The sequence below is a fragment of the Lineus longissimus genome, chromosome 5 (genome assembly GCF_910592395.1).
Source record: "Lineus longissimus chromosome 5, tnLinLong1.2, whole genome shotgun sequence".
Taxonomy (NCBI): Eukaryota; Metazoa; Nemertea; class Pilidiophora; order Heteronemertea; family Lineidae; genus Lineus; species Lineus longissimus.
The window spans coordinates 22,642,752-22,667,688 of record NC_088312.1 but is presented as its reverse complement, the minus strand read 5'-3'; the positions used below and the strand labels follow the sequence as shown (position 1 = coordinate 22,667,688).

The window sequence follows — 24,937 nt, the reverse complement described above, 5'->3', positions numbered from 1 at the left end:
TGATTGAATCCTAAGGTTCGCGCACTTGGCTTCAAGATTTTCATAGCTAAGGATGTCAAGTTACAACTCCCTGTGTTAAGATACTTGCCGTAGGCAAGATATTAGAATGCATTATTTAATAATATAATGGAAGCTTGGTTGCAGTGATATGGAAACTACTTAGAAAGATTGCTTTGGATTTTGAAGACTTATAACGCTCTGTTGCTGATTGTGAAATAGTGACGATATTGGTCTTTATTTTGCTAGTTGTGATACCGTAATGATAGCACCGAAGCTTGCTTTAAGTTAAGAGGGTTTGAAAAGAGAATCACTTTGGATATGATGATATTGTCTATGACTTCATGAAGGAACTTATGAATGAAGGTTGAGTTAAATTGAATTCCATAACAGAAGTTCCATGACAAAGATGAATTTTAAAAAAGATTGTGGAAAAATGACAATTGGTGTCTCCATGATGACTGTAGGTTTAAGATGTTGTTCAAAGTCTGAGGTTACTAAATGACGCCTAACCTGAATTCAGTAATGGATATCCTTGGTGACCATAGGTATTCTTCAAAACTAAAAGTTACCAATTTCAACTAAAAAGCCATCTCCCACATCAGTCATGGAATGACACACCAGACTTAAGTTTCTAAAATTATCAAAACCAACACATAAAGATCCCCCATTCGGTCAAAAAATGACTTCGTTTATGTTCATGGTTTAAACCTTTTCCCAAACTTAGAGATTACTATGAATCACCTGTAGGCCTACCCCCGTTTGGTGATGGATCCCTAGATCCCTGTGACAATACCCAGCTCTGATTCATTTAACATATTTAAGGCAGCAGTATTTTATACCTCATGACCCCATGGTAAAAGTATTTGTCACTTTGAGTGAATCATACGACTTCACCCCATCCTGCAGGTACACCGGACCCCTGACAACCAGGGCTCCCCAGATGAAGCTACAGTCATGTTACTATTCTTGTCTGCCTATTAGCCTGTGAGGCAGATTTTACTATTGTTACTCTTAATCACTTTTGTCTGCCAATTTGATGAAACATTTTATCAAAAATGCTGAATAAAAGCCCTGGAATGTTACGAGAATCGTTTACAGTTAATTTCATGATTTTCTTTGTCTTTTATTAATTGTAGTAAAATCTAATCTGCCGGAAGTTGTGGAGTTCTTCGAAAAATTCCATACCTTTTCTTTGTTATGGACTGCCGGTAGTAAATATTGCCTTATATGGGAGATAACGTGAACGATGTCTTAGCCAATCAGAATGTAACATCGGGAACTTCCGACAAGATCTAAAACTTGTGAATGAAACCTCCAGACGTTATCACCAAATAAGGCTGCAATGGAATTCACCAATCAGAGCCCAGTGTTTTAACATATGTCAATTTGGATGTCCAGGTTCCGTAAGTTGGTTTAGCCACACCCATCTCTTGGCGACCACCATGGCAACATTGGGAAATCAATGCGAAGGAAACTTGAAACATAACCAATAACTATGTGAATCTTTTCATGTCAGGATGCCTTGATAGTCAACTTTGACCTTGTTTTACGTTCTAGGGTGCTTCTATATCGTATTCATGCTCTGGTAACCCCTTGGTATCCCCTTGAAGACATTGGTGTGCACTATCAGTTGTTCGGCAAGGCAAAGCATCAGGAGAAGCCATTTTGTTTACCATCTGCAGCAGCAGTTATGGAGAGGCAACACCTTGTCGCTGCTGCGTTGGTTCTATAGTGCTTTCATGTTTAAGTCTGTGAATATGGGATCATTTGGTCCCCCTTGAAAACTTTCGAGTGTTTACATGTCAAATTGATGCTCTTGTCATTATTTTTCCCCTAAGACCTTGGTGCACATTATCAATCTGTTTGGAAAGGCAGGGGCTCTGCAGGAACCATTTTTTAACGCCTGTACCCGCAATGATGAAGAAGCAAATGTGATGATACATTTGTCTTTGCTGCATTGGTTCAAGTGCTTTAATATTTTTGTTAGTGCACTTATAGTGGTCCTTTGGTACCTCCTTGAGGACCTTGATGCTCATCTAGCAGGGGCAAGTCAGCACCTGAACCATATTGTTGACCATCTTCACCTACAGCAATAATGAAGAAGGAACAGCAATGGCTTTCATGATTGCTGGGTTGGTGTCATCTAGAAGAAGATAAAGAGGACAGTTTCATTGTTCATTAGTGCTAAGAGTGAAGTAATTGAATTAATTTAACGACCATGATTTGGAAGAATTGTTGTTGGCAAGAAATTATTGTTTTATGGTGATGGGACTGAAGATGCACTCATCTTCTCTGCTCCAAAAATAATTCACATAAGATTGATGTTACTTTATAAAGTCATTAAACGTATTGATAAGAGCCCCAAACTCAGAATTTTGATAAATAGGTGAGCTTATTCGGTTGGAAGTTTATATTTGGTGAACTATGAATTGCATAATTCTTTCTTTGGTGTCATTAAATGTAGTCCTGAAGTGGATATAGTTGTTGGTTGTTGTTTATCTTGTAAATTATTCATCTGTTTGACGTTAATAACTCTGTGCACTTGCTACATCTCATCATTACTAGAACTGCAAGTCAGTGCATTGTTACATTGTATGTGTAGAAATGCTGCCCATGTCTACATGGAAATATCATGGAATCAACAAATATCCAGAAATAGTCAAGTTCCATTTAAAGATCGTAAACCATCCTGAAATAGAACCGGTTAAGAATTCTGCACCAAAGATTGGAGAAATGAAAACTTAGCCCTGGGATGCAACTCTGTTGTAAATAGACCTAACAAGAGAGAATCCCAGGTCCTGGATCGGAAGACCTAGGGGGATGAAGCTCTCGTAACAAAGCCTGTATAGTGTTGGCTGCGCTGTCAACAATTCTGGTACCGTCTTGACGGAAAAAGAAGTAAGGTTCGTTCTGTTGGGTAGCAGATTGTGTGACCGGAGAGGCCTGGAGAGTAGGCCAACATCTCATTGTGTTGTTGCTGTGGTTTCAGTAGCCAACAAGGGTGTCTGTCATTACAAGCAATCAGCCTTAGCCGCCCCTCAGAAGCCTGGACAATAATGACTGTGTATAACTTTTTTGCTTTAAGGAACATTCGGATCAGACTATAAATAGCCGCTTTTAGGTACATTTGTTGTCTGGACAATTCTAGATGGTGGCTTGCCTTAAAAATTACAGCTTCTGCAGGCTATGATGTTGGCTTATGAAAATAACTGTCTAATTTACCACAGACTGTCCTCTGGCTGCTCAATCACGGATGCAACCTGAGTATTCCTAAAAACAAAATGGTTACTGACCCAAAACTTTCTATTCCATTGTTGTTAGTAACTAATTTTGTGAACATTAAGAGATCATCCTTACTCACCCAGCTGAAACATATCTGATATCTATATTTAACATGTTTAATCACCAAATCAACTATTATTTCATTCGTGATTCAGTTGTTTTGGAACAAATTACTCATGAAATCAATTTGACCTTAACAAAGTTGGCTCCCTGGTCATCGGTCAGAAATTTTTAATCGGGCCAACCCCCTCTGTCTAGTGAGAGATCAGAATTACCAATTTAATAATACGCAGTTTAAATTCCATTGGCTTATGTCATGGAACCCATAATCCTCGGTTTCTTGCCTATGGGAGGCTAAACTGACAAAATTAGATTCTTAGTCGTGAGTAATTTCATGTGTTATCTTCTCAAATGTACTCTATTTCTTTGGTTTAATTTTTTGATGGACCAATCCTTGGGATGTACAGGATAGTAAAATGATGGTCTAAACTTTTAAGGGATTGATGAAGAGTAGGCCTAGTTACATCCGTTCTGTTGATGTTCGTACATGAAGTGCGTCACGTTTGTTTGAGCTGATTGCTCAACCCTGATAATTCTTTCAAGCCCAGATTTAACGATCGTCTTGTCAATTAGTCAATCTGACACCCATTGTATATTAACTCTATCGATTATTACCTACGCTATTGGTATCGAATTGGTCTATGAATAGATCGATTTGTGAAATCTGATTCAAGCTACCAAGACAAACATTTCTACATACTGTAGTGCATTGTGTACACTATTGCGCACCAACGTTGAGTTGGATTCAACTGAACAAGGGTTCCCTATTTTGCCACTAGCGACACCTATTTACATCAGCAAATCCGGTGCGATGATGCAAACTAATTATAGTAATACGCACAAGAAACTTCGATTGGAAAAATCATGATTATTATTAACTATTGTTTATTTGTAATGACGTAATTCTGGATTCCCCAAGTTAAAAAAAAACTAGCTATTTTTAGTGTAAAGTGTAATGTTTGCAACATTATCGACACTTCTTCAAGTCGGAAATGTCTTAGTCTTCTTCCGATTTCTTAATCTTCGTTGACATTCGTCGTCTGATATCACACCCAACCATTAATATGAACCAAGAAATAACGACGCATATCAAATATGAGAAATATTGAATAAAAATAGAAATAATCCTATAAACCCTGCTAATATTTGCTGAGGATTCCTCTGAATTTGACCCTTTCTGGAAACAGAGTCGAAACTCTCAGGAAAAGCCTTATTCTCAGATTCGTATCATCATCGGCGTCATTGTTTCATAGAATCTGATTGGACGTCCCAAGATGTTATTTCTATTCATAGCTTCCTTACATTATTTTTGGGATATCCCAAAGCATCGTTTCTATTATCAGATCTTTATGTTATTTTTGGCAACATTTGCACAAAATTTGAATCTTCGTTTTCTAAACTTAGCAAAGATGTTGCTATTTTTCCACTGTGATATTGATATGATAGACAGGATAATCTAAGACTTCTCCAAGAAATGTAATATATTCCTTGTTCAATATGTCTGTTGCATATTTCCGGGATAACGTGAAGAAATCAGCAGTTTCTAGCGTGACTTATTACATCAAAAGCAGCTAACGAAGAATACTTTCAACAATCACATATCTACTTACATGAAAAAAATGATGCGGGGTGCAAATTAAGACCTGGCGTATAAGAACCCCCCCCCCCCCCGCATTCCTCTAGTCAATTTCTGTTCAGAGCCAACTTCCCTGATTTAAAACCACAGTAGCTTCTAGATGCTTTGAGCCTTCTTGGGTCTTCAATGTTCAATTAACATTTCCCCTGCCCTGCTTTCTTCCATTGGCAAAACTTAAGTCATTAGTCATGTGATGAACCTGAACATCCCCTAGGATGTTAAGTATCGAAGAAAGGATTACATCTAACTTTCTCTAAATGAATTTCACACTCCTGGCAAGAAAAAAGCAAGATATTTTCTTGAAACGCTGAACATCGAATTGGTTGAAAGCAGTAAAAGGCAACCATATTGTATAGTTGAAACAAATATTCATTTAAACAACACCAAAGTTTTGAAAATGAAAAAAAATAAAAAAGGAATTTCTTTTTATAGTCATCTGAATCACATCCACTTGACCACAAGCAACATAGAAAAGTTGTGAAATGACCATTTATGGTTTCCGTAACAGCCGTTTCAACCAAACCTTGCAAACCACATGTACTGGGTTGTTTACATCCTCTAGCAAAATGTACAGTTTTTCTCGCCAACATTTGTACGAAATGGACAAAGCAGACTGTCAATTTCAGCCATTTGATCCAAGCACCTGTACATCTGTGTCCATTTCGTTGCAAAATGTACAGCTGGCCTCGCCGACTTCTCGGTGAACTGAACTGGACAAAGTAAACCGTGCTGGTATCAGCAGCTTAGTACGAGTAACTAGCCTCTCTTTGATGTGGCCAGCCACTGTGTCAAAAGTCGTGGGTGTCGAATGACAATCGGTTAACAAAGCAACCTCTTAGCATCCTGGAAGAAATCTTCTCACACTGATGCGACGTATTATTGTTTCATGTGTGAGTCAGACCATCTCAAGGTTAACTGTGATCAAATTCCGGCACTGCTTGCGTATATTATCATTGTTTCCTTAAAAAACCATTTATCGCTGAACAAATTTTGCATTGAGGGTGTTTGTCATAGGGCCTAACACGATGCATGATACTTGCATACGTATAGTTGCTTTCAAAACACACCAGTCTTAAGGATTTTTGCTGATTGAAAACCAAAACAATATTATCACGGACACAGTAATGATGGACATAGAAACCATACTGTAAAATGAGAAAAAGGAAAAGTTGGAAAGGTATATGAGGAAACGCAATTTTTGTTCTGGCCATTTTTGCAATGCCAGTGGAATTCTTGATGGCAACACTTCTAAATCATACTCTGCCATGTCACTTTCCCCTTCTCAACAAACCTATTGAAATGGGTGACATCGGTTTGCGATAAACAAGTTTGTTTTCTATGGGCTATGGACCAATTACTCATGTTTGCATGGTCAATATTTGTGTACATGTCTTTGGCTGATAATACAAGTTCACCAATTTCGCATTTAAGATACATTCAGATGTACAGCTTCAGCAAGTGAAAGTTTTGGTAAAGTTACCTTGGCTTGGGATGGTTGACCACATTGCTATATAGAAGTGAAGTCAGCTACATAGTTGAATGAGTCTTAATAGTTTGGTCAAGTTGTTAGACAGTTCGTGGTATAAATTTCTTCCTCTTCTTCTCCGTCTTGGTTGGATATCAGGAGGCATATCACTATGACTTATCCAAATCAAAGTAAAAGGCTAAATAGTCGAAAAATCTAAACAGTCATCTTTGATTAAATTAAAGCTAATGAGCCATCAAATCTAATTTAGATTACTCTAGTTTACTCCCAAAGGGGTAGAAGTCAGACAACTTGGCTAAAAAAGGCAAATTAGGAAGAGTGGACACTTTCGACTTTGAAGTTGTCAACTGAAGACATTCGTAACCATACTAGGTTGTATCAAAAAATCTTAATATAACAATTCTGGTTTAATCACTCGAATGATTACTCCATTTCCTTTTTTGAGCAATTCCTGCCCTGGCCAAAATCTCATTGATGAGTCAGGGAACCTTGGAGTGACATTGAGACATTGTAGTCTGACGGATTATAGTACTAGAAACCTAATAAGATAATTTAAGAATATCATTCATGGAGTGGCCAGTTGTACGACCGTGACAAATATGGTCAACTGGAAATGACGGTCTGGGTGAACTTCAAATTTCATCAAAGAGAACTTCAAAGGTTTCCGTGCTGATTCACACATATTTTTCCTTGGTTCAAAGGATAGTTACTCAACGGAGAATCAATGTTCTCGGCATCACAGGAAGTTATTCTTAGCCGTGTCGCTGGTCTCTTGATGGTTTCCCTGCTAGACTTATATGGGCATAAGACTTCCGCCGACTTCCAATACCAAGCATTTCAGCATTTTTCACCAGATTTTCTCATGCATTTGTCTATATGGACATAATTGAAAACAAAAAAGGACCCTTTTATGCAATTTTGCAAACACCCTCGAAATAGGGCCAAAAAGCTCGTATATTTTTGTTGCTTAACTCGATTTGCTTTCCTCTAATGGAAAATCATTATAACCTGTTGCTCGCTGTATATGGTATTTTGCAGAAGCTACTGGTGACAGCCAATCAGATGATTGCATTCCTCTTTGTCGTTTCGTATTATTTGATCCAATGCCTTCAGGGACATAGAATACCTGCTTGCGTAGGGGGAAGAGTCAGGTAGACATTCGCATAGCATTATGATAATGGCGTTTTAATAGTCTATTGTAATCGCTGCGTACGTAAGCTTGACGCGATGCTCTTCCGGGTGACCATAACGGGAAAAGCCAATCGTTAGCAATGTGGGGGATGACGCTGATGAATGGGGATTTCAGGGTATATAAGGGCGACTGGTTGAGGAATCTGGCATATTCGCTCCAAGCTTCCTCAAACAACAACCTTCTCTCTGAGAAAGTGCGAGACTCCAAAAGCTTCTTGCGATAGCAATTCCGACTTTACGATCTACGATCACGATTGATATTTGCTTCACGACGACACGACAACTCTAATCGAATACGATGGCTTACTCTGATAACAGCGAGGTAAGTGTTCACTGACTTTTTCCTTTCAGCTTCCATCCCTACATAGGCTTACTGCTTCATCGGCTCAACATCTCCCAACGTTATCACTGCTTGCAGTTGATAACTTGTGGAGTATTTTGTATTTCTAACAAGCGTTTTCCCCCACTGACTTTGACAAACTCTTGGTGTTTAGGCTTTAAGTGAGAATACCTCACTGCAAAATTCTGAAATCATTTCTAACTTTACTACCAACTCCACTGCCCATCAATCTGACAACAGTTTGGAATTGTTAACTTGCTTGCAAACTAAACTGACTCGGACAGTTGACAATCATTCTACCCTGATGTTTAGGCCTTCATGTTTTCCCATTTCCATTGCAATTTCCCCTTGTAATGAATGTTCCCTGCAAATTGTGACTCATCTTCCTAGTTTCTGGTGATAAATTGTGTAATCTGAGTGTGCGTGTTCGGCAGTAAAAACCAAGTCACTTTCTTGGTTTCTACGGTCTGTCTTGATTGCCTCTCTTGGTTCGTAGCAAGCTTCTGTGGCTTCATCTTTAACTTTGCAAACTTGGGTACCTCTGCATTCTGCAACTTCAAATTATCTTGGGTGATTTTGCACCCATCTAATCATTTGAAGGGGTTGAAAGCGAGTTATTTGTTTATCATTCTGAGCTGTTTGAGCTTTTCCAGCTAATTAAATTGGTGCTTTTGAGCATTTTAACTTCGCTCACTTTATGGTCTAGGTATGAGTTTAATATTTACAATATTTACTATCTAATAGTTGCTACAAATCTTTTTTGGCAATCCTGGTGTGTTTGAATCGAATGACGTACGCAATTCCCTCAATAGCGATTGGTCCTTACGGGAAATCCTTATTAGGTCATAACTTCCTGGCAATCTGATTGGTCACCTAGTGCCAGCCACTACGTCAATGGTCACATGACTTTCATTCAGAAATCCTTTGGTCATATGACCTTAAATGGCATCCGGAAGTCAAATCTATTTTTAGTAAACCTCGCAGACTCTTTGTTCTCCTCTGCGATGATCTTGCCAGTTAATCATTGTGATGGCTTTCGTGATCTTTTACAAGTTTGTTACCATCTTGCAACATTTCTTTGGTGACTTTGTAAGTTTTTATCAATTACTTTGCGGCAAAGCTGACATAATTCTCGCTGTTTTCGTGACATTTTCCAAACATTTCTTTAAGATTTTCTGACTTTGCCTCTCTGATGTCACAAATGTTATGAACCCGGAAATGAATTGGACTTAGAAATCAAATTTGATATTTGACTTGGTATTTGAAATTGAATTGACTTTCATTGTGAACTAGAATCAGTATTTAGCTTAAACACAATAATAATAATAATGCATTAACCAATTCCCAATGTTTGAAAATTTTCCCCCAAAGTGTGATGATGATATTGTATGAGAGTGTGGTCCGTTGGGGCAACCCATTGGACTCGTGTGAATTGCTGGTGGTTGTCTGGGTAAAACCTGCACCCACTTGTGTGATTCTGTTGACGGATACGTGTACGTGAGAATGATTCTGATGGATACGCGATCTCGGATTACACACTTTGCACTGGATTATCACTAGGATTAAAGGATTATCACATTCACATTGCTTGACATTGAAAATCAGATTCAAGATGAAGTTTCTATACTGCTTCACATGATATTTTGTCATCACACTTTCTGATAAATTTTGAAAATCTTAGAAATTGATTACAAAAACTTTGGAAAATCCCTCTTGATATCATCTCTCCAATTATCAAAATAATTAGAAAATTGATTTCTATTTTTAAACTTCTTCCGGGGTTACCTTGTTAGGCTGCCGGAAATCCCAACCAATACGTCAATCCAAGAAATCAATGACAATTGATTATCGATTTTATACAATTTCCTTGTGAAATTACGAGATCCTTGTATTTGTTTTTTAGAAATCAATGGCGTACTCTATCAAAGGCTGAAATGACGTCAATCAAATCTAATTGTGTATTTCCGGGCTTCAACATTCCATTTCCGATCCAGATTGTCATATCAAATGGAACCTCTTACCTAATGGCACTTCTTTGATGAAACTACTTATGACTGTTGATATCTTTCTCGAGTTTAAACAAAGGCAATTTAAAAATCTAAGGTACTTTGATTTATAAGTAAACCTTTATTTATCAGTCTTTATTTGGGGAAAGTTGTTTCCTTAAATGCGCTTAAAGGCAGAAAAGATGCTGATTTTTTTCCAATATCTTTCTGTTGTCTTCTCTGTTGCTGAAAACAACGACAATATGTCTTCTACATTCAAAGAAATTAGTCCTTTTTTAACTCGCTTCATTCTTTGGTAGAATTAGCTATTTCCCAACTGTCAGAGTCAAACTGGGCTCTATTTTCTTCAAGAATTGTCACGTCTTATAAAAAGTGATCTCCAAAGGATCTTAAGCCCAGAATAAGAGGCTAATCACTCTTATCTCGGCTATTGTTAACTAATCGAAAGATCTATTTTAGGCCTGACCTCTGTCATGTCGCTCAAATAAAAACAAGAGTATAATTGTTCCAAGACATTGTGTCGTGACAATAGCGTTCCGGTAATAAAGGTATCCTTTCTTCTTCCGCCTTTGATGACACTATTGGAAGAACTGAAACCCTTTTAGCCAATTACCATGGTAACCTCCTCAACAACAATGAATAACATCAGCATCATCATATTGTTACAGGCAACAGCGAAATAAAGTCTATAGAAAGTCTAAATATAGAATAATCATCAAAACTAAAGAGGCAGGGGGCATTCTCTTAGTGACGTGTTAGGTTTTTCAGTAATGTATTGTTACAGGATACGATTTCAAAAGCCTATAATTAATACCTATTTCTGGATCATTAGGTGTATTTTTGGTGGTTGTTTTCCCAAATCATTATCGAATTCGTATCGATGATGTTAAAAATAGCGCAAAATGATCTCGTGATGTCGAAGGTTACATCCCCCAAATCTTAAAATAGCTTGGGGATTCCTCCGTCTGCTTACGGAGTTGACAACAGTTCATGTTTACGCCCTTGGCTTATTGGTATATGTGAAATTAAAAACCGTTATCGGTTGCCAAGCAATGTTCATGCGTCATAGTTACCTGGCACTGGGTGGAGCTTTTATCGATGCTACTTGTTTCCTAAAGGCCCCTAGCAACAGCCGCTTATCCCCTGGTGTCCTGAGGACACACTCGGCTTTGTTACTTAAAGGAAATCTATGAGCCAACGCTTACATTAGCGAAAAGCGTCAGGAGTTTCCATGATCTGTGAAGTCGCGACCATATTTGGTCAAGTTTCCGGTTGTCGTTGGTGATGTTCTAACGTCTGCAGGCAATGGCGGCCATTTTGTCTGAAACTCTATAGAACATTAAAAAACCCTAAATCATGCTTGTAACATGCAAGTTTTGGTGCAATTAATCAATTTTAAGATGTATATATCTTGATGTTTTGTAAGGGCCTAAAATGTGTAAATGGTTTGAGCAAGTCAAGCATTAGATATGCAGGACTTGAAATCAAAATAGCGAAGGGCCAAAATGTTAGCTATTTATAGTAACACCCTTATCTAAGTTTAACTTCAAATCTAAAAATAGAATGAAATAATCGCTGAGCCAGATTTAGATAAAGGTATTGTTACGTGATAGATAATGGATCGATGACATTTTCTATTTGATACAAGCGATTGATCTTATGACGGGGGTTTTGTACTTCCGATCGGAAATCCAGGGGCCTTACCTACGTCTTTCGCTACCTGCATCTGATTGGCTCTCGCCCGTTAAGGCTAAAAATGTTTCCGCTTTGTCAAGAGAAGGTATATAAGGTCGGTAAAATTAGCTCCAGTCATTCCAACCTCATACTTTGGCTTATTCGGATAGTTAAGACTCACTCACTTGTTGTTTGACAACATTTTGATTCTTATCCGATTTCTGATTATTATATGAGCCGACCATACATAACCATGGTGAGTTAGTGTACCGATCTTTCCAACATTCTCGATTTAATCATTAGTCTCTTCCAATTATGTGGTCTCACTTGTGATATATCCTCAATTGTTGGTCGTCTGTAATCACCCTTCTTCTGAAACTGTCAAAGTTGCAAAAAACTTTTTTGAACTTGTCCACTTGTGATGATAAATTTGAAACAGTTTCTTCTGTAACCTTGAATATTTCAATTTAATGGAACAAAGCTGGTAATTTCTCACTTATCAAAGCTAATTACAACCTAAATGACCCAATTGGCTAAAACCAGCCTTGATATTAGTTCTAATTGGTACAAAATTGACGGTTGCTGGAACCACTTCGACCTGCTACTGAAGAATTGGTTGTAGAGTCATATATGTGCCTCTCTTCGTGTTCTGGTTAATTCTTTGTCGTGGTAAGTCTAGTGTTTCTGGCTTTCCATCACCGAACTCTGATCATACTCTCATCACATTAATCATATCACCAAGCCGTTTCATCTCACATGCGATACGCTCCTTTAGCGGCCGCGTCCCGTAAGCTAATTCATTGTCCATACTAATTAAGTGCCCCACTTGCCCACGGCGACCAAATCACATCAGGTTATTGCCAGACGCCTGCTTTGGTGTCGGCAATCACCGCAACCCCTCTTAGACAAATATACTACGTTATTAATCCTAAACTCATCCTAATATTACTCGAACGATTTCAATTAACCCAATTTTCTCAAAAGTCGATTTTGAATCCTTCAGTATTAGTAACTCCCAGGCGTAACTTCACTGATTTGATCTTCACAGCTCATCAGCGGCCATAATGAAATACCAAAATACTCTAAATGGAAATTCAAGCCAAACTTGTTAACTAGACGAAGATTGAAAAGGCTTACTCTTACTCTCTCAATCAGCTGAAACGCTCGGTTGAAAATCACATAGATTTGATATAATTTCTATCTGGTGAATTTCATGACTAGAAAATTCATTTTCTGTCGCTATGAAACAAAAAAAGGCTGCAATATTCGCCTCTGATTGACTTTAGATTCCTGTCAGCATCATTTCTGATTTCACCCAAATCTAATTTTAGTACCTACATGACTTCCTGAGTAGCGCCGCGCCTTCTTCACGGCGGGTCTCATCCATGACATATTCTTCATCCCCTTACAAAGGGCCATTGTTACTTACAAAAACAGTATCATATCTCGCAATACTTCTTAAGAAAGTTACGTTGCTATGGTTATAGGTACTTTTATCTGTTGTGGGTATTTTTCAAGACGTGTCACGTCACTTCGGAGTGACACAAGAACCATCGGTAGAAACGTGTGAGTGTTCTTACCAAATTTGCATTTATTATATTCCGATCTGTTGCGGCTCACAAATCTTCTTGTCTTTTATTATTTATTGGCCTCAGTCAAGACATGTGTGGTGTAAAACCATAGCAATTTGTTTTCATGGCCAGTAACACCGCACAGCTCAAGCAGTGTCAGGCTCTCGACAGCACTGAGGTCATTACGGCATGACTCCTTACGCCGAAGGCTGGGAACATGCATATTGAATGACGCGTACGATTTGCTCCAGATCCCCATCAATCGTCTGAGTGTCCACCAGAGCCAGTATCGATGGGTTTGTAATGACGGCTCTCTAGTTCAGCAGGTGGCCCCCAGGTGAAGTCGGGACGCAATTTGTCTACGCGGCTGTCTTGAGAGCAGACGCACTTCGTTTCTCATTCAGTAACCATAGGATATTTTTTCTGCAGTTACCTGAGTGAAACGAAACGAACTCTATATCATTCTTCTGTTAAAATGGATTGACTCGAAATCGCCTTTCCTCTTTTCTTCAATAGAATAGGAATTTCTTTGGATAGGTTTATCTTTTAATGGTTTGATTGCTCTTGAAATGTGATCTTGGCAATTCTCATCCTGACATTGTGTCGTTTGACCAAACAAAAAATCATTTCACTAATTGGATACATTGACAATAATAGACTTGTTATCATTCTTATGGCTAGTGAGAGAGGGTGACACACCTTAAGGACCTAGTGGTGAGGTTTTTCGAGATTCTCCCGTGTTAGGTTTTAGTTTTATCATTTCCCATTTTATCTTTGATTGATTTTTAATCACTCGATTCCGTGACTGAGATCATCAGTATCTTTTGATGACTCGCGTTCGTCTGCAGACGGCCTTTACTCTCTTCAGCAGATGTCTTCTCAAACAAAGTTTGGGCCTTAACTCGCAAATTCCAGGTGTGCAATTTCAACAAAATATCTTCCTTAATCCCCTACTTACAATTTCTATCCATTTTGCATTACTTATGTCGCTTTCTTTTTTGTTTATTTGCAGAAAATGTACAATGCCATGCACAAGTACATCCGTGCTATGTTGGTTATCTTTCTGCCGACACTGATCCTGACGAATGGTAAGCATAAACAATTTTACAAAAATGACAAAAAGACAAGGCTTTGCAGAAATGTAACATAAGCCAAACGCAGTCTTGTTTCATCTCCTCTCAGGAGAATTCAAAATCTTTCAAAATGTACACAGCGGAAGATTTGTTATTCTTTTTAGAGCAGACGATACTCGTATCATTTTCTTTCCTCCTCATAAAGATGAGTCCACAGTGTTGTGAAAAGTAGAATGCAGCTGTTATGAATTATAGATTTTAGAAACTTTCTCCAAGGTTGATGAATCCCAAATTTAGCTTCAACCGATGCAATAATCGTGACCTGCAATTCACATCGTTTATTTTTGGAATAAAAAATGCCTGGATTCAGAAATATAAAATTGAAATAACCCTGAGTCTAAATATACTCCTCTCCATCAGAATTTGGCTATTTTTAGATCTGAACAATTGATAATCTAATCGATGGAAAATTATCGATAAATAAATCTGAGCTATCGTCACGATTTGAGGTAAACAAGACGATTGGGGATTGACAATCTGAACCACGCCTCAACTTTCCTGCTCAAACATTCTGAAATGTGATTTCTAATTAGTTGACCTTTCTCTTGATATTTATAGAAAAGAGCAGACATGGCTATTTTAACGAAAATTTGAGAAATGTCATGAGTCTTGTTTTACAGTAACTTTTACCCCCTATGTTTATTGGAAATTTTTCACAACACTGTGGCGTCCTCTCAATTTGACATTATCCACCCCAACCTATCGTTCAACCACCCTCATTGTCGAAGTTTCTGCGGACTGAGTGGTGATTGTCTGAGTGAGTGACTGAAGAATGCGAAATCTAAAGCCTCGATATGACGCTTTGGCGTGTCCAATCAAAAAGTAGCCAGTACCACCAATGAAATCATCGAATCATACAAATCATCAATCTCTTCAAAACAAAAAAAGAGTCTTCTGCTCGTGAAAGAATTTGAGCTTTCTCAAGATATTATAATTCTTTCGTTGGTCAACTGGCTGCTTCTAGTTCAATGTTGTTCTTGTTTATTTAAGTTCCTGGTCCGATGCCAACAAATTTATTCAAACTAATGCCTCAAACTGACCTTCCTCCACCAAATATCACCAGTTCCAATGCTAACTAGTCTACATCAGTATCCTACGAGAGAATAACAGTATTAAAAGTACTTCAATCGAAACCTGTCTTTATTAACACCAACTCTGCCGACATTAGAAATGAATAGCAAATTGTTCTCCAAGACCACGATGTGTATATCAATCTGGTGGTGTACTGTACACAAATCAATGCCCGGCACCCAAGTAGCAAGCCAAATATCATAATTAATTCACGAATGGAATATGATTTGGTGCTCAGAGGTAGTCTGGGAAATGCAATCGGTAGTTCTGTAACGCTGTGATGCATGCATTGAAAAGAAGAAAAGGTTGACATTGTGCAAAACTTAAAATTCAGACCAAAACATGAGATGAATATTTCAAATCTTTACGATATTCAAATCTTGCATGGAAATTCAAATGTTTTGTCATATTGCCTCTGTCTCTGGTCGATCCGAGAAAAAGAATGGCTGATACTCGCTAACGAAGCGGCCACGCAGCTAAAGTCCTCCTCTGGGGCCGTGACATTGAGATGTGATTCATGCAGTGATTGTGCCTGCATCCAGGCCGATCTGTCACACTGAGAAAAATAACCTTAGTCAATGCCGAGAAGGCTTAGGGAATTGTGTACTTGAGAAATTCGCTCTAATAAATATCCGAAGTGGCACATAACAGGACTCATGGGGCCATAGGAATTGCTCCTTTGTAGACAAACATGTATGTTTGCATTATAAATTGGATAAGATGGGAAAAATATTCATTTCTTTGGGGATAAATATTGTTCATATGACTCTTTCATATCCTGCCATAAACATTGTCAGTCATGTTACATAAAGGCAATATCATTTGCTGTCATAATATTACCATATCATGAATTCATCAACATTTCTTCATGGTCACTTGTCATAAATTCATTCATCTCCAATATTATTCATATCATCTCAAATTCATTGTCATTCATTGACTATAAACATTTGAACCATCATCATATCATATCATTCCAACCATCATCATATCATATCATTTCAACCATCGTCATTTCAAACCATCATCATAATTTTCAACCATCGTCATTTCAAGTCATTTCAAACCATCATCATTTCAACCTTTATCATCTCAAGTCATTTCAACCATCATCATTTCAAGTCATTTCAAACCATCATCATTTCAACCTTTATCATTTCAAGTCATTTCAACCATCATCATTTCAAGTCATTTCAAACCATCATCATTTCAACCTTTATCATCTCAAGTCATTTCAACCATCATCATTTCAAGTCATTTCAAACATCATCATTTCAACCTTTATCATCTCAAGTCATTTCAACCATCATCATTTCAAGTCATTTCAAACCATCATCATTTCAACCTTTATCATCTCAAGTCATTTCAACCATCATCATTTCAAGTCATTTCAAACCATCATCATTTCAACCATCATCATCTCAAGTCATTTCAACCATCATCATTTCAAGTCATTTCAACCATCATCATTTCAAGTCATTTCAACCATCATCATTTCAAGTCATTTCAACCATCATCATTTCAACCTTTATCATCTCAAGTCATTTCAACCATCATCATTTCAAGTCATTTCAAACCATCATCATTTCAACCATCATCATTTCAAGTCATTTCAACCTTTATCATCTCAAGTCATTTCAACCATCATCATTTTCAGTCATTTCAAACATCATCATTTCAACCATCATCTCAAGTCATTTCAACCATCATCATTTTCAGTCATTTCAAACATCATCATTTCAACCATCATCTCAAGTCATTTCAACCATCATCATTTTCAGTCATTTCAAACTTCATAATTTCAACCATCATCTCAAGTCATTTCAACCATCATCATTTCAAGTCTTTTCAACCATCTCCATTTCAAACCTTCATCATTTCAAGTCATGTCATGCCATGTCCTCATCCAAAATCATGTCATCTCCAACCATGTCATCATTCCGTTCAAACATCTTCATAACCCATCAAGGTCACCAAATCACATGAACAAACTTCTGCTTGAGAGTAACCATCTACATTCTTGACGTTAATATTATTGAAAAGTCGAACTCATGGCGTACAGCCCTTATCAGACAAGCATATCAAATCGTGGAATTCAATTTTCCTCGTCTCTCATGGGTACAGCAAAGTATTGTGGGACACAATGGCTGCAAGTTGTATATGGTGGCTCAGGGGTATTAGGAACGAACAGGGTTGGAAGTTGTTATAGAGAATCGATACAAAACCTGACCAATAGATCCAATAAATTGTCTTGTTTTGTAGCAATAATCCCTTTTAAGATCTAGCAGTACAATCTCATGTTGTGGGTATTTGATATGGAAAACGTTTGCTGAAATTTGGTATAACAGTATCAGGGCTTGGCAATTGCTTTAGGGCTATTTCATACTTAACAATGGCTTCTCAATTATCGTGGTAAGACGTTGCAGCTTCTTGTAAACTGATTCGACGATGATGTTCTGGTCAACTTACCATACTTCATTCCATTCAATGATTCCTTTCATTCCATTCCTCATTTCGCTTCATTTCAATCCTCACTTCTACCATTCATTTCAAATCTTAACCTCATTTCCTCTCAACTCATTACCTCATTTCAATCCTAAACTCATTTCCTCAATCATCTCATTTCATCTCAACCCACAAATCATCTCTCATTTCAAACCATCCTCATTTCAATCCCTTAACCATTATCTCATTTCATTTCCTCCGTCCTTCAACCAAAATATCTTGATATCACCTCATCAGCATCTTAACCACTCCTCAATCAATTCATTGTACCTTTCTACGTCATCAACAATTTCATTCATTCATTTCCTTCAAAAATCATTTCACCAAACGCCCTCTCTATACTCATTGACGTCATCTTTTCATCAGTCAATGACTCATTATTGTTTATTCACCAACAACTGTCATCTAAAAACAGCATTTCATTCATTCATCTTTGATCACCCATTTAATCACAACCTCTCACTCATCAAACTCATGATTTCACTTGACCATCCCGTTCCTTGGTTATTTTTTAGATTCACTCTTCAACCTTTATCATCCTTAAGTTTCTACAACGTCATCATCTATCTTTGTCAACATCATCCTTTATTTCCAATCCTCTCTTCATTTCCTGCTCCATTCATTTATCCCACTCCTCCCGCCAGCCATGACATCACATCTCTGCCATCTTAATTTCATTGTCAGCCATCTTGGATGACTCATCATATTTCATTTCCTCATGCACTGGCACCAATAATCCTTCATTTCCTAAATATCTTTAGTTTTCGCAAAAGCAGCAACAAGTTTGGGACAATTACTTGAAAATAACCATTCTTCTCGTGTTGAGTGGCTTGCTATCCTCAATCACTCGGAGTAAAAGCTTTGTTTACAAAACAAAAAAAGTAATGGGTATCTCTGGAACCAGAATACCTAGCAAAAACAATTAGTTTACATGAAATGGCAAGAGATATTGAACAGCACAAGGCGGCCGTCAATCAAACTTTGAGAGTGATGCGAAGCGCCCAGGTGGTCCTATTGTAGATCAGAGATTAATTGTAGCGATGGCTAACCAGCTGAGGCACCCATCTGCTCAGCCACTTTTGTTTCCCTTCTCTTGCCAATTTAACCAGATGCTTCGGCTGAAATTTTTGGCTTCCAATTTGCATCTGCCGCGAGTTCATGCACTGACTCTAGCTATTTTAAGCTTATCCAAATAACTACAACTCTTACATTGGTAACATGTTAACTGCTGTGCCGTTTGCATCCAACAGGTTGAACATTTCATCCGGTTACCATGAACAGAGACTCTGAGATTGTCACAGTTCTCACCCTGTGTTGTCATTGCATTACGCTGAGTAATGACAAGCAATTGTTCCAATGCATTGTTGCTAGAAAAACTAATCAAGCATCTGGCGATATTATTTGAACCAGATTAGCCATTGTTAAAGCAATCATACCATTATTACCTCTGACCATGTGGTAACTTCCTCATGCACTCTTAATAAACTGCACGACTTCGTTAATTTCCTGCATGCGTCTTCCTTTAACCACATTTCTTTCATTATGAATTCATATCATTCATTTTCACCATTCCAAAGATTTCACCATTCATTCAAACCATTCCATCAATTCACCTTCTGCTTCAAATAGAAACTTGTTGTCCAACGAACCGAATGATAAAATCTTACGACTCGTGTAATTTAGCAAATCAAATCAACTTCTTTAACACAGCTAGCGGGTTATGTTTTTAATGTGTAGCTTGCGCTGTCGTCCTCCAGCTTTGCGACAAGCAGCTGTAGAGCTTCTCATGACAAAAAACCACAAAAACTCTTTCATCCCTGGATCCATTAAAAAACCGTCAACGAATGCGGTTAATTTGCGATTCACCTGATGGCGGGGTCGTTGGTCTTCTGGTCTTCTGGTCTCAATACCCCTGGGTGACAATAGTACTGGTGGTCAAGTATTAATGATAAGGTGATGCCAAATGGCTTTTTGATACCTTGCCTCGCCCGGCTCTTGGTGGCATTGTGCGGGCCGGTAATCAGAACGGGTAATGGTGGTGTTATGGCGAGATTACCTCGCAGTAATGCCCTCTTAAAAACAGCGAATTGATAAGTTGGTGCGTATCGTGATGATGTTTATTGTGTAGGTACATATACCACGACATTTGTAAATAGCTTTGATGGTGATCTAATGGCTAAGTACCTATTGCCTCGGGTCTTAATCATTGGTGGGAAATGAAAGAATTTATGGCGACTGCTTCTCTCTATGGTTTTGGTTTCAAAATTGATGAATAAGTAAATACTAAAGCAATCAAATGCAAATAACTCTTATTTCAGTTTCAAATCCTTAAGCATTTTACAAATCGCTCAAGTTAGAATTTAAAATTTCGCAATAGCGATTCAAGGTTGTGACTTCAACATAACACTTAATTTAAGATCAGCCCGGGGATTAAGGGAAATCGACAGCTGCATAGCTTAATCAATGGATGAAAGGCAATTGACACTGACAGAGCTCCCGGCTTAATCTACTACAAGACTAAGTCATTTATCAATCAAATCCGAAGAAACGTCGAACAAAGTCACTAAAATTATGAAGAATTGGCTACGAATTTAGATAATCTGTTTAAAGATTGAAATTTGTATCTTCAAAGGTCATTACTTTTGATAATGAGGGGATAAATTGTAAATTGGATCAATTATTTGTTAGGACATGAGCCTTGAATTCCCTTTGGGTTGCATAGTGCAGTATGCTTTTGAAGCACGACATAAAACAGAAGTTGCAGAGTTGAGTTCCAGTTATAAATTATTCGTGCATCGTGGTGTTTGTTCGCCTGGGTGCCATCTTAAATAGTCGTCGCTGAAGCGATTACTGTATATATGGCAATGCATTGGTTCCACATGGAAAATCAATAGATGTCTTCTTGCAGCAAGTGCTACCAAACGATGCTCTGTCCTCCTGCTGGTAGCTTGAAATTTCACTCAATTCTCTAAGACAAGCTTGTTAAGGATGCATTGTCCCTTTGGGGCATTTTCTCATCTTCTTAATCGAGCTCATTATCTTACCGATTATCCTCATCAGCCTCAAGGCGCCCACAGGTTTTTAAATCAAAGGTGTCACATGCTGTCGTCATGGTGATGATGTACTTTTGGATGGCACAGCGACTGTTTGCAAATGTTCATTTGGTATATCGGCTTTTTTGCATCTTTGGCAGCAAAATTATAAGTATCTTTCATGCAACAAGAGCAAAGTGTACTTGCATCTTCTAACATTAACAACATAATCATCTCTGACATTTCTTTATAAACCTCAGATAACTACAAGTACAAGTCTTCATCCAATCGATAGCCTTCAACATAAATTAAATAACTCACTATACAAGATGCCTAACGTCATCCAGTTTGCGATTTTCGCCAATGCAAACAAGGGTAATTTGAATGTCAATGGCCTCCTTAATCAGAACTTACATTCGTTGTTACGAGGTTTGACCGTTTCAAATTCTATTAACTGATCGTGATTGGCTTACTGAAATCAATGGAATAATCACTTAGGGTGCTGACGGGACAAATAGCGAAAAACATGGCACGTCTCTTCTCCTCTTAACACTTTTAGTTCTACACCTTTCAATTTATTCATTCTTTTTAACGATTCAGACCTTCTTTCCTCTCACTACCATCTCATTCCTTCACTCATTTCCAAATCATTTCTCAAATCATTTCCTCCTTCTTTCATTTCATTTCTCACTTTTCTGCTCCAAACATAAAGCAACCAAAATGTCATGATCCCTCCGCCTTTGCTACAAGTTAAACCTTTGAGTACAGTATCTCTTTGTTATCATCTTTCGATCCCAGGATCCAGGGCCTACAAAGTTTCGTCCCCTTGCAAAACACAAAAACTTCTGATAGCGAACCTGGGGGTCGCGTAGGTTGAGCTCAGCTTGCCTTCCAGGTTCGTGCTTTCAAAGCGATAATGTCACAACCAAATATAGCAACAACTATTGACAATGTGTTTATGTAATTATTGGTGATCTAATGCATTCTGGGTAATGTACTTTATTCTTGCTACACAATAAGAGATGATGCTAAATGTCATCCTTTTCGCATTCGACCCTGCATCTGAAAATCTAATGGGACCAACTCTCCAACAGCAGAGTGTGTTGATATTCATTGCATCATCGTTGTTGCAGAATGCACTTATGCACTCGTCTTTTCCAATATCTATTCTCCAATCACAAAGCATGCAAGATTTACAACCCTAGCATTGGAGATTGTCCTTTAGAGACAAGTAGAGCTGCGTCAGTGGGCTAATTGGTATTGGACATGATCACCATATTACCTCTCATCCCGTGCCCCATCATCACCCGCAAGGGGCTAATAGTTATCTCCTGTATAAAGCAATACTCATGACCGCACTAAAAGCCTTACAGACCATTTGGCGCAGCATCAGAAAACAACAGTAAGTCGGGACTAAAGTATAAAAGTTAAATTTCACATCCTTTGAAATTTAAGATCCTCCCATCTAAATCTTTGTTGCCCCCAAGTTGCCACATGAGAGAACGCAGCCTTCTAAATTTGAAACAGACTTTGAGACCAACTCTCTGAATGGCTTTGTTATTGGAAAATGGCATGATTGTCTTTTGATGTCAAACGTTTGAAAAGAAACCCTTAGCATCGTATGTTGACAGTCTCTAATGGTTATCTAAAGACTAGAGCCGAACAAACGCAAACAAAAAGATCTTCGAGATCGTCATTTCTTTAAGTTCTCTTTAAGTTTCAGCAGACTTGTAATTGATAAAGGATGAGCTGAATGATGACTCTTTGAACGAAGATCAAAGTTGTCATGGCAAAACTCAGCCTCGAAGCTAAAAGATTTGAATTTATATCAGAAGTCAAAATAATTGAATTCTTGAGCAAATTAACTGTCAGCATCCTAGGAAGCAACCGAAAAGCGTTGCAAATCATCCTAAATTGGCAATGATTCGATCACAGGTAATTCAGCCCGCCATTGGCTATCCGTGATGAGCTATTACTTGCTCATATACTATATTTGATTCCACATTGCCATCCAGTTGATTTCCTATCAAAACCTCGGTGATATCGGTCAACGAAATGTTCATCAGATTTCAACCAATCAGTTGCGACGATGTCACCGAAAGCACGACAGGAAATTGAAAATTTTCCGTGTGATTTGATGGCTTTTGTACGCGGCTGAGCTGTATGCGGCCTGCGTATCCTTACATTTCATTGGATTAGTAGGCTATAGTTTCTAAAGCAGAGCCGAGTCTGCTGAGACAGAGAAACGGTTTATATTCCGCATCGTGTCTCAACCATCATGCGGACACAATTAGTCATCTATTGTCGACATATAATCCAGCCGCAGGCAACAAACGATAAAAATTGCGATCTCCCTGAAAGTGGCCGTACCTTGATCAGATTGTGAATGCCTATCATCACGACGTTATAACATCGCGTGTCATGTCACGTCAGCTCGACAAAGTATGAGTAGCAATTTGTTCTCTACGAGTATGCGAGGCTGTGTTCAGAATGACCATATGACTTGCGACGATGATTGCTTTCATAGAAGAAATATATCACTACTGGCCAGACTGTGCGGCCATGTTGTTAATCATCAGCCATTTTGTTTGCTTGGCATCCGACCTTTCATGTGTTCTGTATGTTTGGTATTGCTTAGCTTTGATCAGTTCAATTTCTTCGCTTTCTTTAGTTTGCCTGAAAGTATTATGAACTCTTTATTTTTTATCTCATATTTGCATCACAACATTAAATTACTTTGGATTGCACTTAAGAATTCACCGGAACACTTGAACTTCAATATGTGTTGACAAGATGGTTCCGACATTGCTTTAAATATTCCTGTTGAAGACAAACGCACCTGCTTGCGCCATTAAAAGAGACATTAAAGCTTTGTGTTTGTAATTGTCGTTGATCTGTACGCCATGGCTGCACTCACTGTATGGTATATGCATCTGTAACCTTTGAGGGAAATCCATTAGAATTTTCCAAAACTTGGTTCAATCATTTGCCATCAGGCGGCTACATGGGACTATTTTTGTTGCTTGCCCCATACTTATCTCCTTGTCATTAAATCGCGTTTCCAGGTGAAATACTTAATGGCGGATTTAGTCAGGGTGAGTAAAAATGCCACTCGGGGGCGTAACTTAAACGGCCAATCAAAACATCAGAATTCAGTGCGAGCGTGAAAAACCCAAAACGTCGGACGTTGCACATGCACAGAAATATCTCATCATTTGTAATATTTCTTAGAACGTGAAAAACAAAACTGTCTGCTCTTCTGCATATCATGTTTGTGGTTTCAAATTCTCTGAGCGTGATGAACAGAAAGGTTTTTATCATCGGTAAAAAGCATTGGGTGAATTTGGGGAAAATGTGTGCTGAGCTACATGTTAACGTCATCATTTGAGTTATAAAATGGTTCAATAAATTGGTTTATATCAAAACAAAATAATAGCACTTGCCAACAAAACCTCACTGATTTGGAAATAAACATGGGCTGTGTTATCTAGGTTAATTCTGTATGTTTTTCATTTTGGCAAATTTTATTTTTATTTGTGTTTGTGATGTGTGATTGCTTGTGTGCCTAGTTACCCATTTTAGGGTGACTTGGAACCCCCTCACGATTCTAACAAGTCCTCACTCAAACCTTCATCATTTCGTCATGCATATTCATTAATTTCACTAATTGATAGATTTGATTATTTACCAAACCTTAAGTTATATACCAGGTGGTATTTCCCTTCAATAATTTTCCTGAGTTTATCTTTTTTTCATCCTCATTGATTTCATTTGAAAATTACCATTACCAGAAGCAAATCATCATTTCCCATTACCATTACCATCATCATCCTTACCATTACCATTATCAACATTACCATGACCATTTCCCATTACGTTTCCCTGATACCACCTGGCTGTATGCTTACCGAATGAGAGTGCTGCTTGATCCATTCTAGAAAATCTCAAAG

The 24,937-nt window shown here is 38.1% G+C and overlaps 1 protein-coding gene across 7 annotated transcripts in view; it reads left to right on the top strand.

Moving 5' to 3' along the window:
• LOC135487911 (cubilin-like) overlaps window positions 1-24,937 on the top strand; it is a 154,948-nt gene that overhangs the window by 109,150 nt on the left and 20,861 nt on the right. For 4 of the 7 annotated variants that reach the window (XM_064772150.1, XM_064772151.1, XM_064772147.1 and 1 more), the window contains exons 1-2: window positions 7,823-7,977; window positions 14,259-14,334. In XM_064772150.1, the coding sequence (XP_064628220.1) occupies window positions 7,954-7,977; window positions 14,259-14,334 (100 nt within the window). In that variant the 5' untranslated portion in view covers window positions 7,823-7,953. Of the gene's footprint in view, window positions 1-7,822; window positions 7,978-11,861; window positions 11,932-13,834; window positions 13,961-14,258; window positions 14,335-24,937 lie in introns of those variants that run through there. The other 3 variants (XM_064772146.1, XM_064772149.1, XM_064772148.1) reach the window with 3 other exon arrangements.